The sequence below is a fragment of the Peromyscus californicus genome, unplaced genomic scaffold, assembly GCF_007827085.1.
Source record: "Peromyscus californicus insignis strain IS unplaced genomic scaffold, ASM782708v3 Scaffold_8__1_contigs__length_139910024, whole genome shotgun sequence".
Taxonomy (NCBI): domain Eukaryota; kingdom Metazoa; phylum Chordata; class Mammalia; order Rodentia; family Cricetidae; genus Peromyscus; species Peromyscus californicus.
The window spans coordinates 42,748,139-42,767,321 of NW_026294606.1; the positions used below are offsets into that span (position 1 = coordinate 42,748,139).

General features: G+C 42.6%; 1 protein-coding gene across 3 annotated transcripts in view; it reads right to left on the reverse strand.

Annotated features, from left to right (window-relative positions):
* Elmo1 (engulfment and cell motility 1) overlaps positions 1 to 19,183 on the reverse strand; it is a 534,626-nt gene that overhangs the window by 261,775 nt on the left and 253,668 nt on the right. For all 3 annotated transcript variants that reach the window (XM_052729418.1, XM_052729416.1, XM_052729419.1), the window contains one exon: positions 12,441 to 12,545. In XM_052729418.1, the coding sequence (XP_052585378.1) occupies positions 12,441 to 12,545 (105 nt within the window). The remainder of the gene's footprint in view (positions 1 to 12,440; positions 12,546 to 19,183) is intronic.

Consider the following 19,183-nt stretch of genomic DNA (forward strand, 5'->3'; position numbering starts at 1 on the left):
CACACTTGAAGAAAGGGGCTTCCTAAGTACAGCAGAAAGAAGCAGGGCTTGTCACGAAGGAGGGATCCAATAAACCTTTACTTAAATCACCACGTAAGGAAATAAAACAGACAAGGTGGACTCAACATGGAGAACAAATATGCAGAAATAAGAACTGAACTCGACCTGAGGCAGAATAACCACAGCAGCCCCTGAGAAGCAGCAGCTAATGCCAACAAGGCCATACAGGTGGCAGCCACATATAAATCTTCTATAGCTTATAAGTCACAATGGACTCGGGTTTGTAATGTGCCAACTACGCATAGTTCATCATAGGGTGAGATTGTTTTTTTCAGCTAACACACCAATAATTTAAAGTCTACTCTTTCTGTGTTTAACCCAGGACCTCCCACATGGTAAATGTATGTAAGGACCATGCCAGTCCTTCCCATTGCTTTAAAATTAACCAGAAGACCCTGCATGAAACTGAGTGAAAAACTCTGAACTTGTATCTCAGCTTGGTCTGAAACCAAGAACGACTAAATCATGTTCAAACAGAACTACTGACATCCCAGACACTGTGAAGAAGGAACAGAAAAGCAGGTGGGACAGGAGGTGGCAGGTGGTCTAACGACACACACCCTATATCCACTGCACCCAGCAGTGTGTCCCTGTGTGTCTGCCCTCTGTCCCCAAGGGACCAGTCCTCTGAAATGAGCCAGGCCCATGTTTAACAATGATCTCATCCTAAGGACTGAAGCATTCCATTCAAATCTTCGGCTTTGGAAGTCAGAATTTGTGCTTTCCAGCCCGATTAGTAAATCTAATCACATGCATTCACACTCTCAAGGGGTCCTGATTGTTTGGCAGTAACAGCTTGCGTATTCACAATCAACGAAATTAATGCTGCTATTTTTAAAGCATAAAAAAATTAAAAAAAAAAACTGTACACAAAAACAAGCCTCTGAGCCATGGACCTTGGTCAGAGAAAGAATGAAAATAAGAAGATAAGAGGCAGGAATAAAGTATTTACATGAATTATTAAACAAAGAATCATTTTTAAAAGTCCCTGCAAGGTTCTGCTGAGGGGTCCCTGCTATTCTCAGCTGAATCTTTGTTCCTCATCACCTAGAAGGAAAATGTCACTCAAATGAAAAAGGTTCCTTTACACGAAACTGTGTGTTTAACTGGCAACATATAATTTTATTTAGAAAAAAATTAGGAGCAATTGCTGCTGAAGCTGCTTCGGGGACAAGGGGAGGGGAAGATCTGTCAGCGCTATGAGAACAAAAAAATGATGTTCCAGCAAGCTGTACTCCAATCACTCGCTTCATAGTTAAGTTTAATTACATATTACACACTGTCCTGTAATTATGCTGCTTGGAAAACTGCCAATTTCCCCCTTGGAAATGTGAAAAGTTCCTTAATTCACTTTGAAGAGTCAGCATCGCCTCCACCCGCACCCGCCTTAGCGCACGCGGACTACTACACTAGATCCTGCTTCCTTTGCAGGATGGGCTGGTGGACAGTGACTATGCTTTTCTGTTTCTTACAGCCACCAGGGGGCTGATGGTGCTCACAGCTCTCAGAACACAAGCCAGAAATGTTACACTGAGTGGACGGTGTCCTTTCTTCCCTTTCAAATTTTATAGCAGGAGAAACTGTGAAGCATAACTACCCATTCCCTCTTCCCTCATCACAAGGATCTGGGGTTAAGTCCTTTATTTTCAGAAAAGGAATACACATCCAGGACAAGAAGAAGCCCTGGTCTCTGGGAGTTGACTAGGATGGGGAAGAGCAAACACAGAGAAGACTAAGAATCTATTCAGCACTACCTGAGTAGTGGCAAAGGGCACAGTCAGTACCATCAGATAAAGACCTCCAGTTACCAGAAACGGGCTGAGAAGTTCAGTCAGCTGAAGACGATTCTTATCAATGCCCACCAAGATAAGTAGCATCTAGGAGTATCAAGCAGATGTAGAAAGCAAAAAGAAGCCAAATAGAATAGAGTAAGAAGTCTAGGTGACTGATTAATACAAGGAGAATAAGAACTGCTTCCAGGGAAATCGAATTCCCTTCCCTCAGAAAATACGGGACTGGTGGGACCGAGAGCATCTGAAGGGTTCACCTGAAGTATGGCTGAAAGCTCCATGAAAACAATCTTCCAGCCTCTAAAAAAACCAGATTATCCAGATGTAATAGGTGCAGCCACTCTGGAAATCAGCATGGGAATCCTCAGAAAACTAAGAGTAAATCTTCCATTCTACCGTATGGCCCAGCTATACTACCCCATATACCCAAAGGATTCAACATCATACTCCACAGTTGCTCACTTGGCCATCTTCACTGCTGCCCTATTCACAATAGCCAGTAAAGAAAACAACCCACATGTCCTTTAACAGGTGGATAATAATGAAAATGTGATACATATGCACAACAGAATACCATCCAGCTGTAAAGAGATGTGAAGACCACACACTTGGATGGCTCTGCTTGGATTTGACCTGAAAGCCTCTTTCTTGGTCTGGCTTACCAAGAGAGGGAAGAAATGAAGTAGTCCTACCCAGCTGCAATACCTACAGACCACGACAATGGCATGGCAAGTACAAGAAGTGGCACCCACAAGTCAGTGGCAACCAACAGCTGTCTAATTGTATTTTAGACTCACTCAACAGAAGGGAAGTCATGGTTGGTACTGGAAATCTAGCCAGCTTCCCAGGGCTAGTGAGGTCGGGGATCGCAGAAAAGAATCTACTACTGCCTCTTTGCTAGACCAGCATAATCCCTAGCTACATTCTAAATCTCATCCTTATACTCAGAGATAAATGTAGCTATCACCCTCATCAAAGAAGCTTCACTCTGTAGCACATGGAAACTATCACAGAAAACCTCAACTGGACTCAGTGCAGAGATTCAGCCCCAATAGATACAGCTCCTGCATCTATAGCTCAGAGAATATCCTAGAAGAGAAGGCAGAAAGATTACAAGAGCCAGAGTATAAACTGCACTGTGCATTGACTGTTTGCACTGATCTCTGCACTGTGTCCAGTTGGAGTTTTCTGTGATGGTTTCCATGTGCTGTAGAGTGAAGCTTCTTTGATGAGGGTGATAGCTACATTGTATGTTTTATAGATGTATGTACATATATACATATGTATGTTTATACACACATATATAACAATAATCAGAGAAAATAAGCTATTAATTTTAGGGTAGAGGGATATGGGAGGGGCTGGAGGGGGAAGGAGAAGTGAAGTTATTATATTTTAATAAAAATAAATTTTAAAATCATAATTTTTAGAAGTACATCTCTAGCTCTGTGACCCTGGGCAGGCCCTCTCTGTGTCAGTTCCCTCAAGCATAAATACTGAAAGTACCAACTGCAGAACAGTGTGGCGAGCAATCCACAAAAACCTTGCAGATACCTCCCAGCAAGCTCCGATACTGAGTAAGTGTTCGCTGCAATAATTGTGCAGGAGCTCTCTGCCCCTCAGGAAGGAAACTTGACATGAGCTTCCTTGTTAAATTGGCAGAGCAGAGGGATATGCAGATAGAAGATGAGGTGCAGAGCCCCGTGATCATCCTGCACATTGTGAGGGGATCACAATGTCTTCCCAGGCCTCATACTTCTCATTCAGGAGCACTCCCTGCAGTTTCTGTCTCCATAGCCTCAGACCAGTATCTAACTAGTCTCTCCCATCTTTCTCTTCTCTGTTTCTTCCCCCGTCTCTCCCTTACTTACGTTCATTTATTTATGTTTTTGAGATAGTGTCACTAGCTGAGACCAGATTGGTCTACTTCTCAAGTGCTAGGATAGCAGGGATTTGCCACCATTTCTAACCCTGCCAACTAATTTTAAAAAGCATTGTTTGGTAGATTTAGAGAAAAACCCCATTATAGATTTTTTTTTTTTTTTTTTTTTGGTTTTTCGAGACAGGGTTTCTCTGTGTAGCTTTGCGCCTTTCCTGGGACTCGCTTGGTAGCCCAGGCTGGCCTCGAACTCACAGAGATCCGCCTGGCTCTGCCTCCCGAGTGCTGGGATTAAAGGCGTGCGCCACCACCGCCCGGCCCCCATTATAGATTTTTAAATAGCATAGATATATTTTCCATATTTCATCTCTGGAAAAAAAATGGCTCTAACAAAAAAGACCTTGAGAAACTCATTCTTAAGTAGAGATATCTGTCTTTCCCCATAATCTCATACTTGACATATTATCAATATTTTTTGTTCTGATTTGGTATAATACTAGAAACATACATATGCCCTGGTCTGCAATTACATGAAACTGGTATAATTAATCTTATTTTTTAAAGCATTTCTATATTCCTCATCAGGAAATTCATTATCTTCTACTATAGTCACCTAGTAGCCCATGATAGTACAGTGGATAAAATGCTAGTCATAAATTAGGAGGGAAGATAAAGCAAGAATTGCACAAGAATTGCAGGGTACTTCACCAAATTGCATACATTAATTATGCAAATTGTTTTTGTAGACCAATTATACCTCAATAAAAGAAAGGATTGCAGGTTATGTAAAGAACAAACCATTGCCAGGATTAACATTTCATTTTGCTCCTGGAAGCCTCCAGATCTTAAAAATTCTGTTAAGTAACACCTTTGTTGGTAAAAGTCTATAAATCAGTGAGGGAGCAGTTTTACTAGGGGGACATATTTATGATATAGTCCTACAAGACCTGAAGCTGAACAAAGGGTTAGGTCTATACTATTCCACACTGACCAACCACCACCTGGTTTCTCCAGGAAGTCAGGCCATTGTTTAAAGTCAGGTCACAGGAAGAAGTCTTCAATGATTCTGATATAGCTAAACAGTATAATACTTCATAAAATTGTAAAATATTGGCCTGCTCCACACATTGTGGAAAAACTTCATGCTATCAAACAGAGCTTTTATGACTTATTAGAGGTTCTCAGTATAGTGTACATCTAAAACCCCCAAAGAAAACAAGGAATTTCCCAAATAGAAAGTAATTATTACTACTGCGTGCGTGCATGTGCGTGTGATTATTTCTTCTATATTAGAGCCAAATCTTAGCTTTTTTCCTTACTACCACATCCACTGTACATGGTACCAGGTTCACTAGGTGTTTGATAGTATTCGTGAATGAGACAATAAATGACTGATTGTAACGCTTAAGGGCATTTTCTTCAACTTTCTGTTAGCATCTAAGGACATACACTTCCTCTGCCCAGAGAATACAATACCTTTTGTATTCTCTGACAATATAGAAGCAATCATAGAAGAATCTCATTTGCATGTATTTGGCTTTTATTGTTGCATATTTAAAGCTCACCTGATTTCTGCAAGGGTCAGTCTCATGACTGACAATAGGTTTTGAATATTTGGATTGCTTCTTCATGTTACTTTTCATGTCAGTACTTTGAAACAAAAGATCAATCAAGAATGCTCTGCTATGACACCTTCACAAGGCTCTCTTGTTCCTTGAAATAACATTGTTTGGTGTTAATCAAATATTTGATAATATGATAAAAGATTCATATCTGAAATCACATGGTGATTTCACTGCACACACAGTGAGATGCTCAGATCTGTAATTCCTCCTCAGCTTCTGTGCCCATCCAACTGTGGGGTAATTCAATTAAATCTACAGCTTTCACTAGAACACAGTTACTGCAGTTTATTTAAGTATTACATAAGAAACCTAGCCACCCATCAAGAAATTCATGCGGCAAGCAATACCTTTAGAAGGCCATGAATTTCAGATAAAGAGAAAGAATAAAGCTAAGAAATTTCTATTCTTTTTTTCCTTAAGAAATTTTTTTCATATGATACATTTTGATCATACTATTTCCCTTTCTCCAACTCTTCCCATATATACCTCACCTCCCTACCCACTCAACTTCATGTTCTTTCTCTATCTCTCAAAAAAGAGAAAATGAAAATCAAGCAAACAGTAAGACAAAAAAGTACCAAAACAAAATGAAACAAAAAGCATATAAAAATGAACAAACAAACAAATATGGAGTCCATTTTTGTGTTGCCAAAATAATTCTTTAATTGATCGATTAATAAATTATTAGAAGTTACTAGGCACTAGACATTGGGTCAATAGTTGGGAACTTAAGTGAATTTTGGTGTCTGCTCATGCAGTTCATTTTAGTCAACTACAGGAGGCACAAAGCACAGGTAAATATATTTAACACTATAAAAGGTCATAGGAATTCAATTTGACTGTCCAAGGTGCAGGGTCAATAATATCCTCCAGGGAGAGGGCCAGGGGGTTATCTAAAGATGAGCTTTGCCTTGAAAGCTGTCCACTGGGCAGATGGCATGAAACATTCAAGCCTAAGGGGGTCACAAACACTCAGGTGGGGATCTGCCTGGCTAACTTGTGGCCTGTCCTAATTTTTTTTGCAACAAAGGGTTAAATAGGAGTTCAGAGGACAGAGAGAAAAGGATGGGTAGTGAGAGAAAAAGCCACAGGGATGATGTTGAAGGAGAGCTTGGCAATAATACACATGCACAGACTGGAGAAGGTGCAAATCCTTAAAAGGTAGAATACAAAGGATGCCATGCCCTGTGGGTTTCAGCTCTGCACCTCAAGGTCACTGTCTGCTTCACAGAGACACTCAGGCAGATGGTCCAAAGGCACAGATCAGGAAAAGAAAAAAAAAGGGGGTGGGGGTTGGGCAGGTGCCTCCAAATGGCCAAAGACACCACTCTCCCCTAGGGCCCTCAAGCCAGAAGTCCCCCTCTTCCTTGGATAGCCAAATTTACTTCATCTGCAACCGAATTGCTTCTCCCCACTGCCACACCCCCACCCTAGGTTGAGTTAACATCACTTCTCTACAACTTCTCAACTTCCTAAGCTCTCTTTCCACAGCATATTCATGGCCTTAGCCCTGCTGTCCAGCCCTGGCTTTCTTCACTAGCCCCTAGATAACTATTTCTGCTTGATTCCCTTGAGAAAAGTTTAGGTTTATTGTTTGTAAATGGTTATATCTGCTTGTAAATGATGTTTAGGTTTGGAAAAGCACCTTTAATACAGTTTCAAAGGCCTCTAATGACCTGTCCCCACTTTGCCTGTTGGGCTAGGACTGTCGAAGCCGCTCCCATCTCGCCTCTGCTATTTTAGCATTCATTGGCTCCCTGAACAAAGCACACACTGTCACACCTCACTCACATTTTCCCCTTTATTTGACACCTCACCCAGGTCTTCCCTTCACCTGGTATGATGGTTAATACTGTCAGCTTGACAGAAGGTTGAATTACACCAATGTGCGTGGAGGGATTATCTTGATCAGGTTAACTGCGGAGGGATGCCCACACTAAGAGTGGGCAACACCATTCCCTGGGCTCGGGTCCTAGACTGGTTAAAAAGGCAGAAGCTAGCTGATGACAAACCTTTCTCTCCCATTTCTTGACTCCAGCAATGTGATCTCCTGACTAAGCTCCTCCCACCATGACTCCCTTGTCATAGTGGACTGTGTCCAATGGTACTGTCAGCTGAGATAAACCCTTCCTCCACCAAATTGCTCTTGTCAAGGTATTTTGTCACAGAAAGGTGTAAAGTAACTGAAACACCCAGTCAATACCATGTAGCGGTTTGAATGAAGATGGTCCCTATAGGCTCATATATTTGAATGTTTGGTTCCCAGTTAGGGGAACTATTTGGGAAGGATTAGAAGGCATGGCCTTATTGGAGGAGGTGTGTCACTGAGAGTAAGCTTTGAGGTTTCAAAAGCTCACACCAGGCCCAGTCTCACTCTCTCTCTGCCTGCTGCATGCAGATCAGGATGTAAAGCTCTCAGCTACTGCTCCTGCACCATGTCTGTCTGCTTCCCATCATGCTGATCATGGACGAACCCTCTGAAACTGTAAGCAAGCTCCCAATTAAATGCTTATAAAAGTTGCCTTGGTCATGGTATCTCTTCACAGCAATAGAATACTAAGATATAACACTTCCTTCAGGAAACTTGCCTCACATCTGTGTTGGAGACTGACCACTGTCCAGTACCCACGATCTACCAAAGTACATTTCAAGTGACATAAAAACTGTCTGACTTGGTCTCTTCATCCCCACGCCATGTGCTCCTCTCTTGTTGATCCAAACAGGAAATTCCTCAGTGTCAGGGCTCACTAGCAACCTGTTCCCTGAGGACTGGCCAACACTTAGCTCATTGTAGGGATCTGTAGTTATTCAAAAAACTCATGAAGCCTGCAAAAGTTCACAGAGATATAAGTGTCATGTACATTTCACAGGCAGATAGAGGAAAACAAATCTCCAAAAAAGCTAAGCAACAACCCTGAGAGGCAGGACCAAATGGCTTCAGAGCAAAAAATAATACCAAGTGCCAACAGAAGGGCAAAGGTGAGGAAGGTCTTCAAAGGACACACAAATGCAGGTGCCCGAGGTTGCTAAGACAAAGGCAGGGACATAGAGCAGAGGGCAAGATAACACCTAAAAACAAAATGATCAAGGAAGCATAAAGGTAGAGGAATGTCACAAACAAAGGGAATATTAGTGGGGGGGCACCTCCCCTCCCCCTCTGTCTCTCACTCTTAAAGACAGGGTTTCTCTACAGCTCTCACTGTCCTGGAACTTGCTTTGTAGACCAGGCTGACCTCAAACTCACAGAGACCCATCTGCCTCTGCCTCCTGAGTGCTGGGATTAAAAGCGTACATGACCACACCCAGCACATAGCTTCTCTTTTTAAACAAATCCCAACCATAAATTTGAGTGGCAAAGAACATGAACAGCAAGTCTCTATTCCAGAACAGAAGATGAATCTATCAAATAACACACATAATAAACGAATAGCTGAATACACACTGGAGTTTTACCTTGTTAAAAAAAAAAGAGTGGATTTTTATCAAAATATAAACTTAAAAAAAAAGCCGGGTGGTGGTGGCACACGCCTTTAATCCCAGCACTCGGGAGGCAGAGCCAAGCGGATCTCTGTGAGTTCGAGGCCAGCCTGGGCTACCAAGTGAGTTCCAGGAAAGGCGCAAAGCTACACAGAGAAACCCTGTCTCGAAAAACCAAAAAAAAAAAAAAAAAAAAACTTAAAAAAAAAAGATTCCAGAGGTGGTAGATGACTTAAGGGAAATAATGTTTTCCAGACACAGCAAGGCAGATGTACCATGAACTCACAGAGACTGTGACTGTATGCATAAGACCTGTGCCAGCTCAAACCAGATGAAATCCTTCCCTTAGCTGAGGTGCTACTGGCACTTGATAGCTGGTGGGAAAGGCAGAGCCAACTTTCTCTAATGGCGTGACCCCTGATATATTAGTCAAACTCCCAGGCAGACCTTCTTCTCATGAGTACTTGGCCAGCACAAACCGGACTGGATGAGGAGATGGAGAGAGAACAAGAGGTTGTGTTGGGTAGGGATGTGGATCTAGGAGGAGTTAGGGCAGGTGAATATGATCCAAATACACTGTATGAAATCTTTAAGGAATTAATAAAATATTATTTAAAAAATAAATCCCAGCCGGGCGGTGGTGGCGCACGCCTTTAATCCCAGCACTCGGGAGGCAGAGCCAGGCGGATCTCTGTGAGTTCGAGGCCAGCCTGGGCTACCAAGTGAGTTCCAGGAAAAGGCACAAAGCTACACAGAGAAACCCTGTCTCTAAAAACAAAAAAACAAAAATAAATAAATAAATAAATAAATAAATAAATAAATAAATAAATCCCTCTTAATGTTTTGGAAGGGACCTCCCAGGTCAAAGATCAAATGAAGTCATGTGACTGGGGTCACTCTGGGCTGCAGAGCACTTGTACTTGACCACCACAATGTCTATTTTCAGTCACCAAAACCCCGCTTGCAGAAAACCTCAGACTTTGCACATGTAAGTGGCATTTATACACATAGCTTTGGCCTTCCATCTAGCAGTCAATGAGCCAAATTCACCCGGGACCTAGAAAACATCATGGAAGGGACTCGTGTGAGAAAATTTAACAATATACGAGATGCACATATTTCAACCTGTAAAGAAAAGTGCAGGAGAACAAAAAAGACCCGCCTTGCTTTGCCCCTAAGCGTCTCTCAAATCTCTGTTAGATACAAAGTTCTTTCAGGTTGCCATGGTATTGATTTCACTTATTGCAGTCTAGAAAATGCATTGAGAAATCAAGCTTAAAACATTAAATTACTTTTCATAAGACATATGCTTCTTATGCAATTAACAATACATTTGGCATCAGTGAGCTCTAATCTTAGAGGCATTTATCTGCAACCATCAATCAGTTGATGTGAAATTCAATTTCTACTTGGCTTCTACTGTTCATATTCAATCCTCCGAGGCTAGATATTGTGTGATCTCTCTAAATACTAATTTTCCTGTGATGAAAACAGATTGCATCCACAGAAAATGCCTTTGCAGTGGATATGTATATACGTAACTGAAATTAAGGGAGGTTTTTTGTGTGTGTGATGGTAGAGCATTCTCTTTGTTCATCTGTCTATTTTGAGACAGGCTCTCACTATGTAGCCTTGAATAGTTTGGAACTCACTACACAGATCAGGTTGGCCTCACATTCACAGAGATCAGCCTGATTCTGCCTCCCAAATACTGGGATTAAAGGCTTGTGGTCACCATGCTGGACCTCAGATCAAAATTTTATGGAAAAACTATTATCTTAGGAAAGACAGAACTTCTGACCATGCACCAGACTGCAAACCTTTCAGAGAAATGACCGTGAAGTCCTTCATATACTCAAATTCCAAATACCAATTCAAAATAGGTCAAAGCTTCTCAAACTACATACATTTAAAATATAGGGCCTACGGAGAATATGGAGTCCAACATGACTTCATTCAAGGGAGTCACTGCTGGGTGATACAATTTCTCACTGCAGACTACCCAAATATACCCAATATCTTCCCATGGCCATAACAACACTCATTTCAAAAGACCTGCTCAGAAAGTGCCATCATGGCTGAGAGCCCCCATGTCTCCCTTGTTTAACAGAAGAAACTTTAGCCCAGACACAATGGAATCATCCACATTGAAATCACTAACCAGTAACAGTGCCAGTCACATCTCCAGGAAACCAATGCCACTGAAAGTCCTGCATAGAATGTCCCAGTACCTGGAGGACATGTTCAATTTGCAGCGCAGCCCGACTCTTCTTACTTCAAGCAATTTGTCCTTCAAATGCTTTCTAACCTCCGGGCTAGTCGTCATTGTAACTACATGCCAACTCCCTTTTCATTCACATCCCTACTTGATTTCAATCTTGCACCTATTCCATCCCAATTACATCTGAGCTCTCCTCCCTGAAAACAGGGACACAGTGTCATCATAAATCCAGGGCTTCCAATGTACAACCCAATGCACAAGCATTTATGGTACTGTCACCCCCTCTCTTCTCTGCAGGGCACTGCCCAGGCACCAGGTGGCATCTGCTCTTTCACAGAAGCACAGAGCTCTCCACTTCCTTCTGCCTCCCATCAACAACCTAATTTAGTGCCCAGAGTGTGCCCCGTCTGTTATAAAATGTGGGGAGATTTCTCTCCACAACTCTCCCATTTTTCTCTTTATTTGCGCTTTTTTTTTTAATTGTATCTCTTAACATTAGACTGAAATGAAGCAATGTAGCAGTAAGGATTCTGGGCCTCTTTCCAATCACAGGAATAAGTCTAAAGGGACTCTCCACCAAATTTGAGGTTTTGCAAGATTTGGATATGCAGTTCATTTCTGTTCCTTTTGTTACTTAATAGTTTTTATCACATTTCAATATTAAACTATAGAAATCATTTCCCAGTACCAACTTTATGATTAAAAAATGGAAAAAAGGTAAAAGTTAAGCATCCTTATTTTAGCCCCTTGATCAATTTCTGTGGTGATATTGTGTTCCCCAATATATTGTGCACCATAATAAACTTATCTGGGGTCAGAGAACAGAACAGCCACTAGACAGACATAGAGGCCAGAAAATGGTGGTATTCACACCTTTAATCCTGACATTCGGAAGGCAGAGATCCGTCTGGGTCTCTGTGAGTTCAATGTCCCACTGGAAATAGCCAGGCATGGTGACTCATGCCTTTAATCTCAGGAAGTGATGGCAGAAAGCAGAAAGGTATATAAGGCATGAGGACCAGGAACTAGAGCCTGGTTAAGCTTTTAGGCTTCCGAGCAGCAGTTCAGCTGAGATCCATTTGGAGGAGGACTTAGAGGCTTCCAGTCTGAGGAAACAGGATCAGCTGAGGAAAGTGGCAATGTGAGGTGGCTGTGGATTTTTCTGTTTCTCTGATCCTTCAGCGTTCACCCCAATACCTGGCTCTGGGTATGTTTTTATTAATCAGACCTTTTAAGATTCGTGCTACAAATTTCATTTCTTTAGTTTATCAGTGGTAAGAGAAAATCCACTGAGTGACTCATCTAATAACAATCTCCTTCTGTGCGTAGGTTTGAAAACAGAATTCCGTAGGACACTGGCAGTATCTGAGAAGAACCAGCACACTTACCCGGATGTATGCATCCTGATGGTGCTTAGCGAAATACAGCATGTTGTCCAGAGCCAGCATCCCAGGAGGAGTCTGTGTGAAGTCCATGGCAGGATTGACATGATTCTGTGAGGAGAACAGAATGTTTTCACTGTTAATTCTTCAGCAGATGTCACCAACCACAGGAGAACTGAGATCCTCCTCAGGACTAAAGCAGCACAAGGTGAATGCCAAATAATCCAAAGTGGTGCCATTGCTTGTCTCTGTGCCAATAAACATGGAGGGGAATTCTCCCAGCTCTTCAGGTTCAGAAAAAAATAATAAACAGCTTTTATACATGGTGTTAGGAGACCCAGTTAGAGATCAAATATAAGATTAGACAAGTAACATATCAAGAAAAAGAAATTAATGAGGGAGTTATATTTATGGTGGCTATCCTGAAGTGAAGCCAATGGCACTCAGCAGAGGAGCTGTGGGGAGAAGCCACAGTTCTGTGACTTATGACAGAAGCTGACCACAGGAAGCCACAACCCACCCATGTCTTAACTTCTTCACACTCGTATGTGAGGCCAGATATAATCACACCTCTCAGCTGGTTTGTGAACTGTCCAGGGTTAGCTAGGTCTCTAAGTACAGGCAGTGGGAAAAGTATAGATGTGCACAGGGTTCTGACATCTGCTTGCCCTCAAGAAGGGTATCTAGCATGTCAGTTACCACACACAGCATGGTGATGACTTAATACAAACATCCTTATGAGAGGTTGAAGCCTGAATTATCTGCTCTCCTCCATCAGTCACCAAAGCCAGCCCAAACGACATTGATCTAAATGGTGAATGAACTCAAGGAAACTGTGGTTTTTTTTCTTTCTTTTTTTTTTTTTATATATTAAAAAGAAAAAAGGAAAAGACTGCCAGAGATAACCTGCCCCTGCTGTACAGCAGTACTGATTTTGTGTACTGGCTTTAGAACCTTCCATTGGGCAGAATTCACTTAGCATTAGCAGGTTTGGTGGCCATGGGTGTCTTGTCACCATCGTTCTCTCCCACAGACGGTGGATGATGCCATCCTCAAACATGGACAATTTGACTTCTGCGTTCCCAGTATAAGTGACTTTCTTTCTTTTGCCTAACTGTTCCAGTTGGTACTTCAAGTACGATGTTGAATGAGAATCATGAAATTGGTTATCTTGCTCCACCATACAAATTACAGCTATATGAGATAACGGATTTGTTAAGTCACTAGAGTTAACATTCCACAGTGTCTAACTACTTCAGAAGCCCATATCACACAATGCTATCTGCTAATGTAGAAAATTTGCACAGAACCTGTGGGAGTAGACAACCAATGTCTGATTTGACCTAAGGCCCATGCCACGAGAAGGAACCCACATCCACAACTGCTTGGGTAACCAAGCACCTAAGGTTAGATAGTCCAGAAACTCAGGGTAAACCCAAACACTATCATCTAAAAATAAATTAAAATCAATAAAATAATTCCTAATGATATTTTGCTAGACTCACAGATCAGTGCCTTATCCAGTCATCATCAGAAAGGCTTCCTCCCACAGCAGATGAGAACAGATACAGACATGAGAGAGAGAGAGAGAGAGAGAGAGAGAGAGAGAGAGAGAGAGAGAGAGAGAGACTGATTCTAAATTGAATGTCTCCATCATCAAAATCCCTCCCCTCATAGGTCAGGGAATCCTGCAGAAGAGGAGGTGGAAAGCTTGTAAGAGCCAGAGGGGATGGAGGACACCAGGAGAACAAGGCCCTCTGAATCAACAGAGCAAGGTGCATATGAACTCACAGAGACCGAAGCAGCAAGCACAGGGCCTGCATGTGTCTGCACCAGGTCCTCTGCATGTATATTACAGCTATTAGCTTAGTATTTTCATGGGCCTCTTGACTGTGAGAACGAGTGGGTCTCTGACTCTTGAGCCTGTTCTTGGGACTCTTTTCCTCCTGTTGGGTTGCCATGTCCAGTTTCAATATGATAGTTTTGCTTTATCTTGTTATATTTTGTTTAGTCATGTCTGGTTGTTTTCTCTTAGAAATCTGTTCTTTTCTAATGAGAGACAGAAAGGGGGTGATTCTAGAGGGGAGGGGAAGTGGGAAGCACTGGGAGGAGTCAAGGGAGGGGAAACTATAAGCAGGATGTATTGTATGAGAAAAGAATCTATTTTTTTATAAAAGAAAAAAATTAAAAAGAAAAGAAAAATTAAAAAATAGTCAAATATGGTGGCATTTTTGTCTTCCTGTCAATTTAGACCTCCTTTAAAAATCTAGATAATTTGCATGAAGCAATTAATTTCATTTTACCTCTGAGTACTTTCTCATAAACAGCTTAAATCTTTATTTTGTTAGGGAAATTTCGGCTAATAGTGATTCTTTCTGACTTTAGTATAAGAAAGCCTTTTTTACTCACTGCTTCAAGGTTCAAACCACCCACAATTTTCCACATTTGAATAATGTGTTCATTTGAATAAGAGTTCATGTCACTTGTCTTTCTCAGGATGACCTGAAGTTTTATTTAAGAACTGATGAAGATTATCTAAAATTCTGGAAGAATGGTTCTGTCTGTTGCCCAGAACTCCTATTTGAAAGCAGCTAGTTCATCATGTGCATTCAGTGGACTGTATTAACACAATAGTTTGGATGTTATTATGACATTCCATCCTGATTCATTTGATAAAACATTGGAAAGCTTTTAAAATACCGAGGATTAACTACTAATGAGAAAGATGTACCTAGCTCATGAAATTAATGTAAGAAAAAAAATCATTTGGCACATCAAATACAGTGTAGCTCAGTCTTGTTTTATTTAAATTATATGTCTTTGTCTATATCAGTGTGTGGGTTTGTGCACCTGTGAGTGCAGGTGCCTTCAGAGGACAGAAGAAGGCATTGGAACTCCTAGAGCTGGTGTTACAGCTGGTTATGAGCCACCTTATATGGTGTAGGGAATTCAATTCTGGATGCAGAAAGAGAAGTACACATTCTTAATCACTGAGCTAGCTTTCCAAGCCCAGCTCTGTCTTAATTTCATATTTATTGGAGTGGGAGGGTCCAACTCATATCCAATTGAAAAAAAAATCAAAGTACAGGAAATAACCTAATAGAGATTTCAATGATTTTAGCTATTTAGCAAAAAATAGTAGAATGTGGAGACTGAGTAGGAGACAAAGATCCACATGCCTGCCCTGAGCTCTCTGCCTAGGGCCAAGAGGAGACAACATGGGCCCACCTGGTGCCTTGTGGCACCAGACAGCTGGGCTCTATGGTGGTGAGCAAATATAGGGTGGGGTATGAGAGAGAGAGAGAGAGAGAGAGAGAGAGAGAGAGAGAGAGAGAGAGAGAGAATGATTCTTGTCCTGTAGAGAGAGATAGCTCCCAAGAGGTGAAGGCAGTGAGGAGTGGGCCAAGGTGGGTGGCCTGCTTGCTACCCAGGGTCATAGTGATGTACGGGCCTGGGCCCTGCTGAAGCTGTGATCTGAGTTGATGTCCATGGCTCCTGTTACCACCAAAGGCTGAGAGGACAGGGTGCACGGAGTTGTCCCTGCCCCTCACTGGCTGCAACACTAGGGAGAACTGGTTCTGTACCTCATCAGCTGTAGTACTTGAGAAAGCAGATCCTGTACCTCACCTGGGCAGCATAACAGAGCTGATCATATTACCCTGTTTGAGGGGACACAGGCAAGCTGACCCTGAATGTGTAAGAGTGGGAGAACTGGTCCTGCCCTTCTTGTCTGTCATATGGTGGTGCAAACGACCTCTCCCACCTCACCTTTGCCACCTGCTGCATGCAGGAGAGCTGGCCCCAACTGTTACCAGCTGCAGGACTAGGGAAAGCAGGCCCTGCACCCTGCCTTGGCAGCAAAGCAGTGCTGGTCCTGCTGGCAGGGGTGCAGGTGAACATTCCCTGAGGTCATGAAAGTGGAAGAGCTCACCCTGCACCCCTTGTTGCCATGTGATGATAGGGCAAAGGATAAATGCCCTCTCCCCCTCTCCCCTTGTCACCTGTGGCAGGCTAGAGAGCTGATCCTGCCCCTCACCAGCTGCAGCACTAGGGAGAGCAGGCCCTGCCCCTCATCTGGGCAGCACAGTAGAGCTGACCTCATTGACAGGGGCATGGATGAGCTGTCCCTGAGAATGTGAGGTGAGAGATCTGACCCGCCCCCTCACCTGCCATATGGTGGTGTGGGCAAGGGAGAGAAGACCCCCGCCCCATCTCTCACTGCCTGTGACAGGTGGGAAAGCTGTCCCTAAGGTCACTAGAGCAAGAGAGCTGACCCTACCTCTCACCAGATGCAGCACTCAGAAGAGTGCCTCCTGCACACACACCCCACGGCAACACTGTAGAGCTGGCTCTGGTAGTATAGGTGTCGGTGAGTCAGTCCCAGGGGTGTGAGAACAGAAGAACTGGCCAAGCCCCTTGCTCCTTAAGGTGAGCTAGCCAGGTTGGTGCTGGAGAGCTCACCCTGGTATTGAGGATGAGAGAGAGCTGGCAGGCTTAGAAACCCAGGAACTGCCCAAGCCCAGAACCAGGGCTATGATTTAGCTCATCCCAACATCTACCCCATCTAAGATCTGCTGAAGCACATGAAGGGACTAGTCCTGCAGACCCAAAGTTGCAGGATTTCCATGGCACAGAACAGCAACAAGATATCCAAGAAGAGTCCCAGTGAGGACCCAGTATCAATACTGTAGCAGAAACCAGAGGCCTCAAACCAGACCAATGACTCATTGCAATGAACACTTGCAAGTAAGATGTATGGACTAAAAGATATACTGTGTGACTCACTGTCACACTACAGCTTCCATGATTAGATTTTTCTTTTTTTCTTTTAGATTTTATTTTGCTTGATCTTGAGTAGAAGATTGCAAGGGCAGAGGGCAGATGCAAAGCAACAGGGAGAAGAGTGGGATTGGGATGCACGATGCGAAATCCACAGAGAATCAACAAAAAGTTAAATAAAAAAATAGTAGAATGTGCCCCGTGTAGACAAACTAATACCCTGATGCATCCAGTTTTCCTGAGCTGGGTGACATCACATGGACTGCTACTTACTGAGGAGGTTAAGGTGCTATCGCTATCTTGAACTCCGTGTGCACTAAATTTCACCACATCCCATCAAGCAGATGCCACTGCTACCTGTGTGGGACTCATGGGAAACTGTGGCTAGATGCCTCCAGAAGCCTGCTCAGGATTTCAGAGTACAGTTTTGGCCAAGACTTGGTAACATCTTCTTTGGACACTGTGCCTCCACCACCTACTGTTCCTACATTTTCCCCTTCCCAATTTAGAAGTTGGACTCACTTACTTTGGTGCTGCTAGCATTTGGACTAAAAGGGGCTTATTTCACAGAAGTATAGACTATCCGCGATTAGCTACCATGTAGCATGGACTAGCCAACAAGGCAGACAGATACAAAAGACAACAAAACACAATATTCATTTCAGAATTTCGAGTATTAGCCTATTCATCTACTCCAAAAATAAACACAAAAGAAATCAAACTGGTCATGTAATCTTAGCTACTCAGGTGGCTGAGGCAGGAGGATCCCAAGTTTAAGGTTTGTCTGGGCTATGGAGGGAATTCAAAGCCATCTTGTACAACTTAGTAAGGGCCTGTCTGAAAGAGAAAAACCTATGGAGGACTAAGGATGTACTTGAGTGGTAGAATGCTTGCCTAGCATACATGGGGCCCTGGGTTCAATCCCCTGTACTAAACGTAATGTATTCAAGTGAAAAAAAGGACAACGTCTCTGATTTCTGAATCTAATTCTAACAACCCATTAAAAGTATTGCCAACTAGACCCCTTGACGTTTTCTCCCACTGATCACATTCTTTCTTGGTCATATAATGTGCCTATTAAATAGAATACTCTCTGGTATTCAGAGAGTCCTTTTAGTGAAAGAGAAGGATGGAAGGAGAGAGGAAGAGCAGGATGGATGGAGGGAGGGAGGGGGGAGAGCAATTGTCCCCTGTGTCCATAGGAGACTGGTTACAGATCCTCTCTGGGCAACAATATCTCAGAATACTTATGTCCCTCTTCTAAAATAGCATAGAGCTGTATAAACCTAAGCAAATTCTCTAAATTCAATCACCTCTGGACTACTTGTATTATCTAATATAATGCTAATGCTATGAAGTGATTTTATAATGTATTGATAAGCAAAAAAATAATGATAACTTTTTTTCAGTACAGAAAAAACTTCTTTCAAGTATTTTCAATAAATGGTTGGTTGAATCTGTGGGTGAGGAACCCATGGATGTGGAAGGCTGAATGTAATTGATGTTTAGAGTTCCTTTAAAGTACCATGTAGCCAGTTGGTATATAATAAAATCACTTATCATGCTGCACATTTTGTGCAAAATGTCCTTTAAATGCTACGTCTTAGTCCTCATCAAAACTTCACCAGGTCTAAGAGGTTAAATCTTGTTTTGACAGAAAGGAAGCAGAGGCACTGACAGTTAGAATAGCTCGTCAGTTTCAGAGCCAGTGTCATCAGAGGCAGAGGGCAAACCCAGGGTGCACGTTTGAGGCCGAATCTTGTGTTGTCAAGATGCTGACTGTAGCTAGAGTTTTCCTGCCTTGCCCACAGTCAGGACAAATCTCTGTCACCCACCAGTCCCACAGCCACTCAGACCCAACCAAGTAAACACACAGAGACTTATATTGGTTACAAACTGTATGACCGTGGCAGGCTTCTTGCTAACTGTTCTTATAGCTTAAATCCATTTTCATAAATCTATACTTGCCA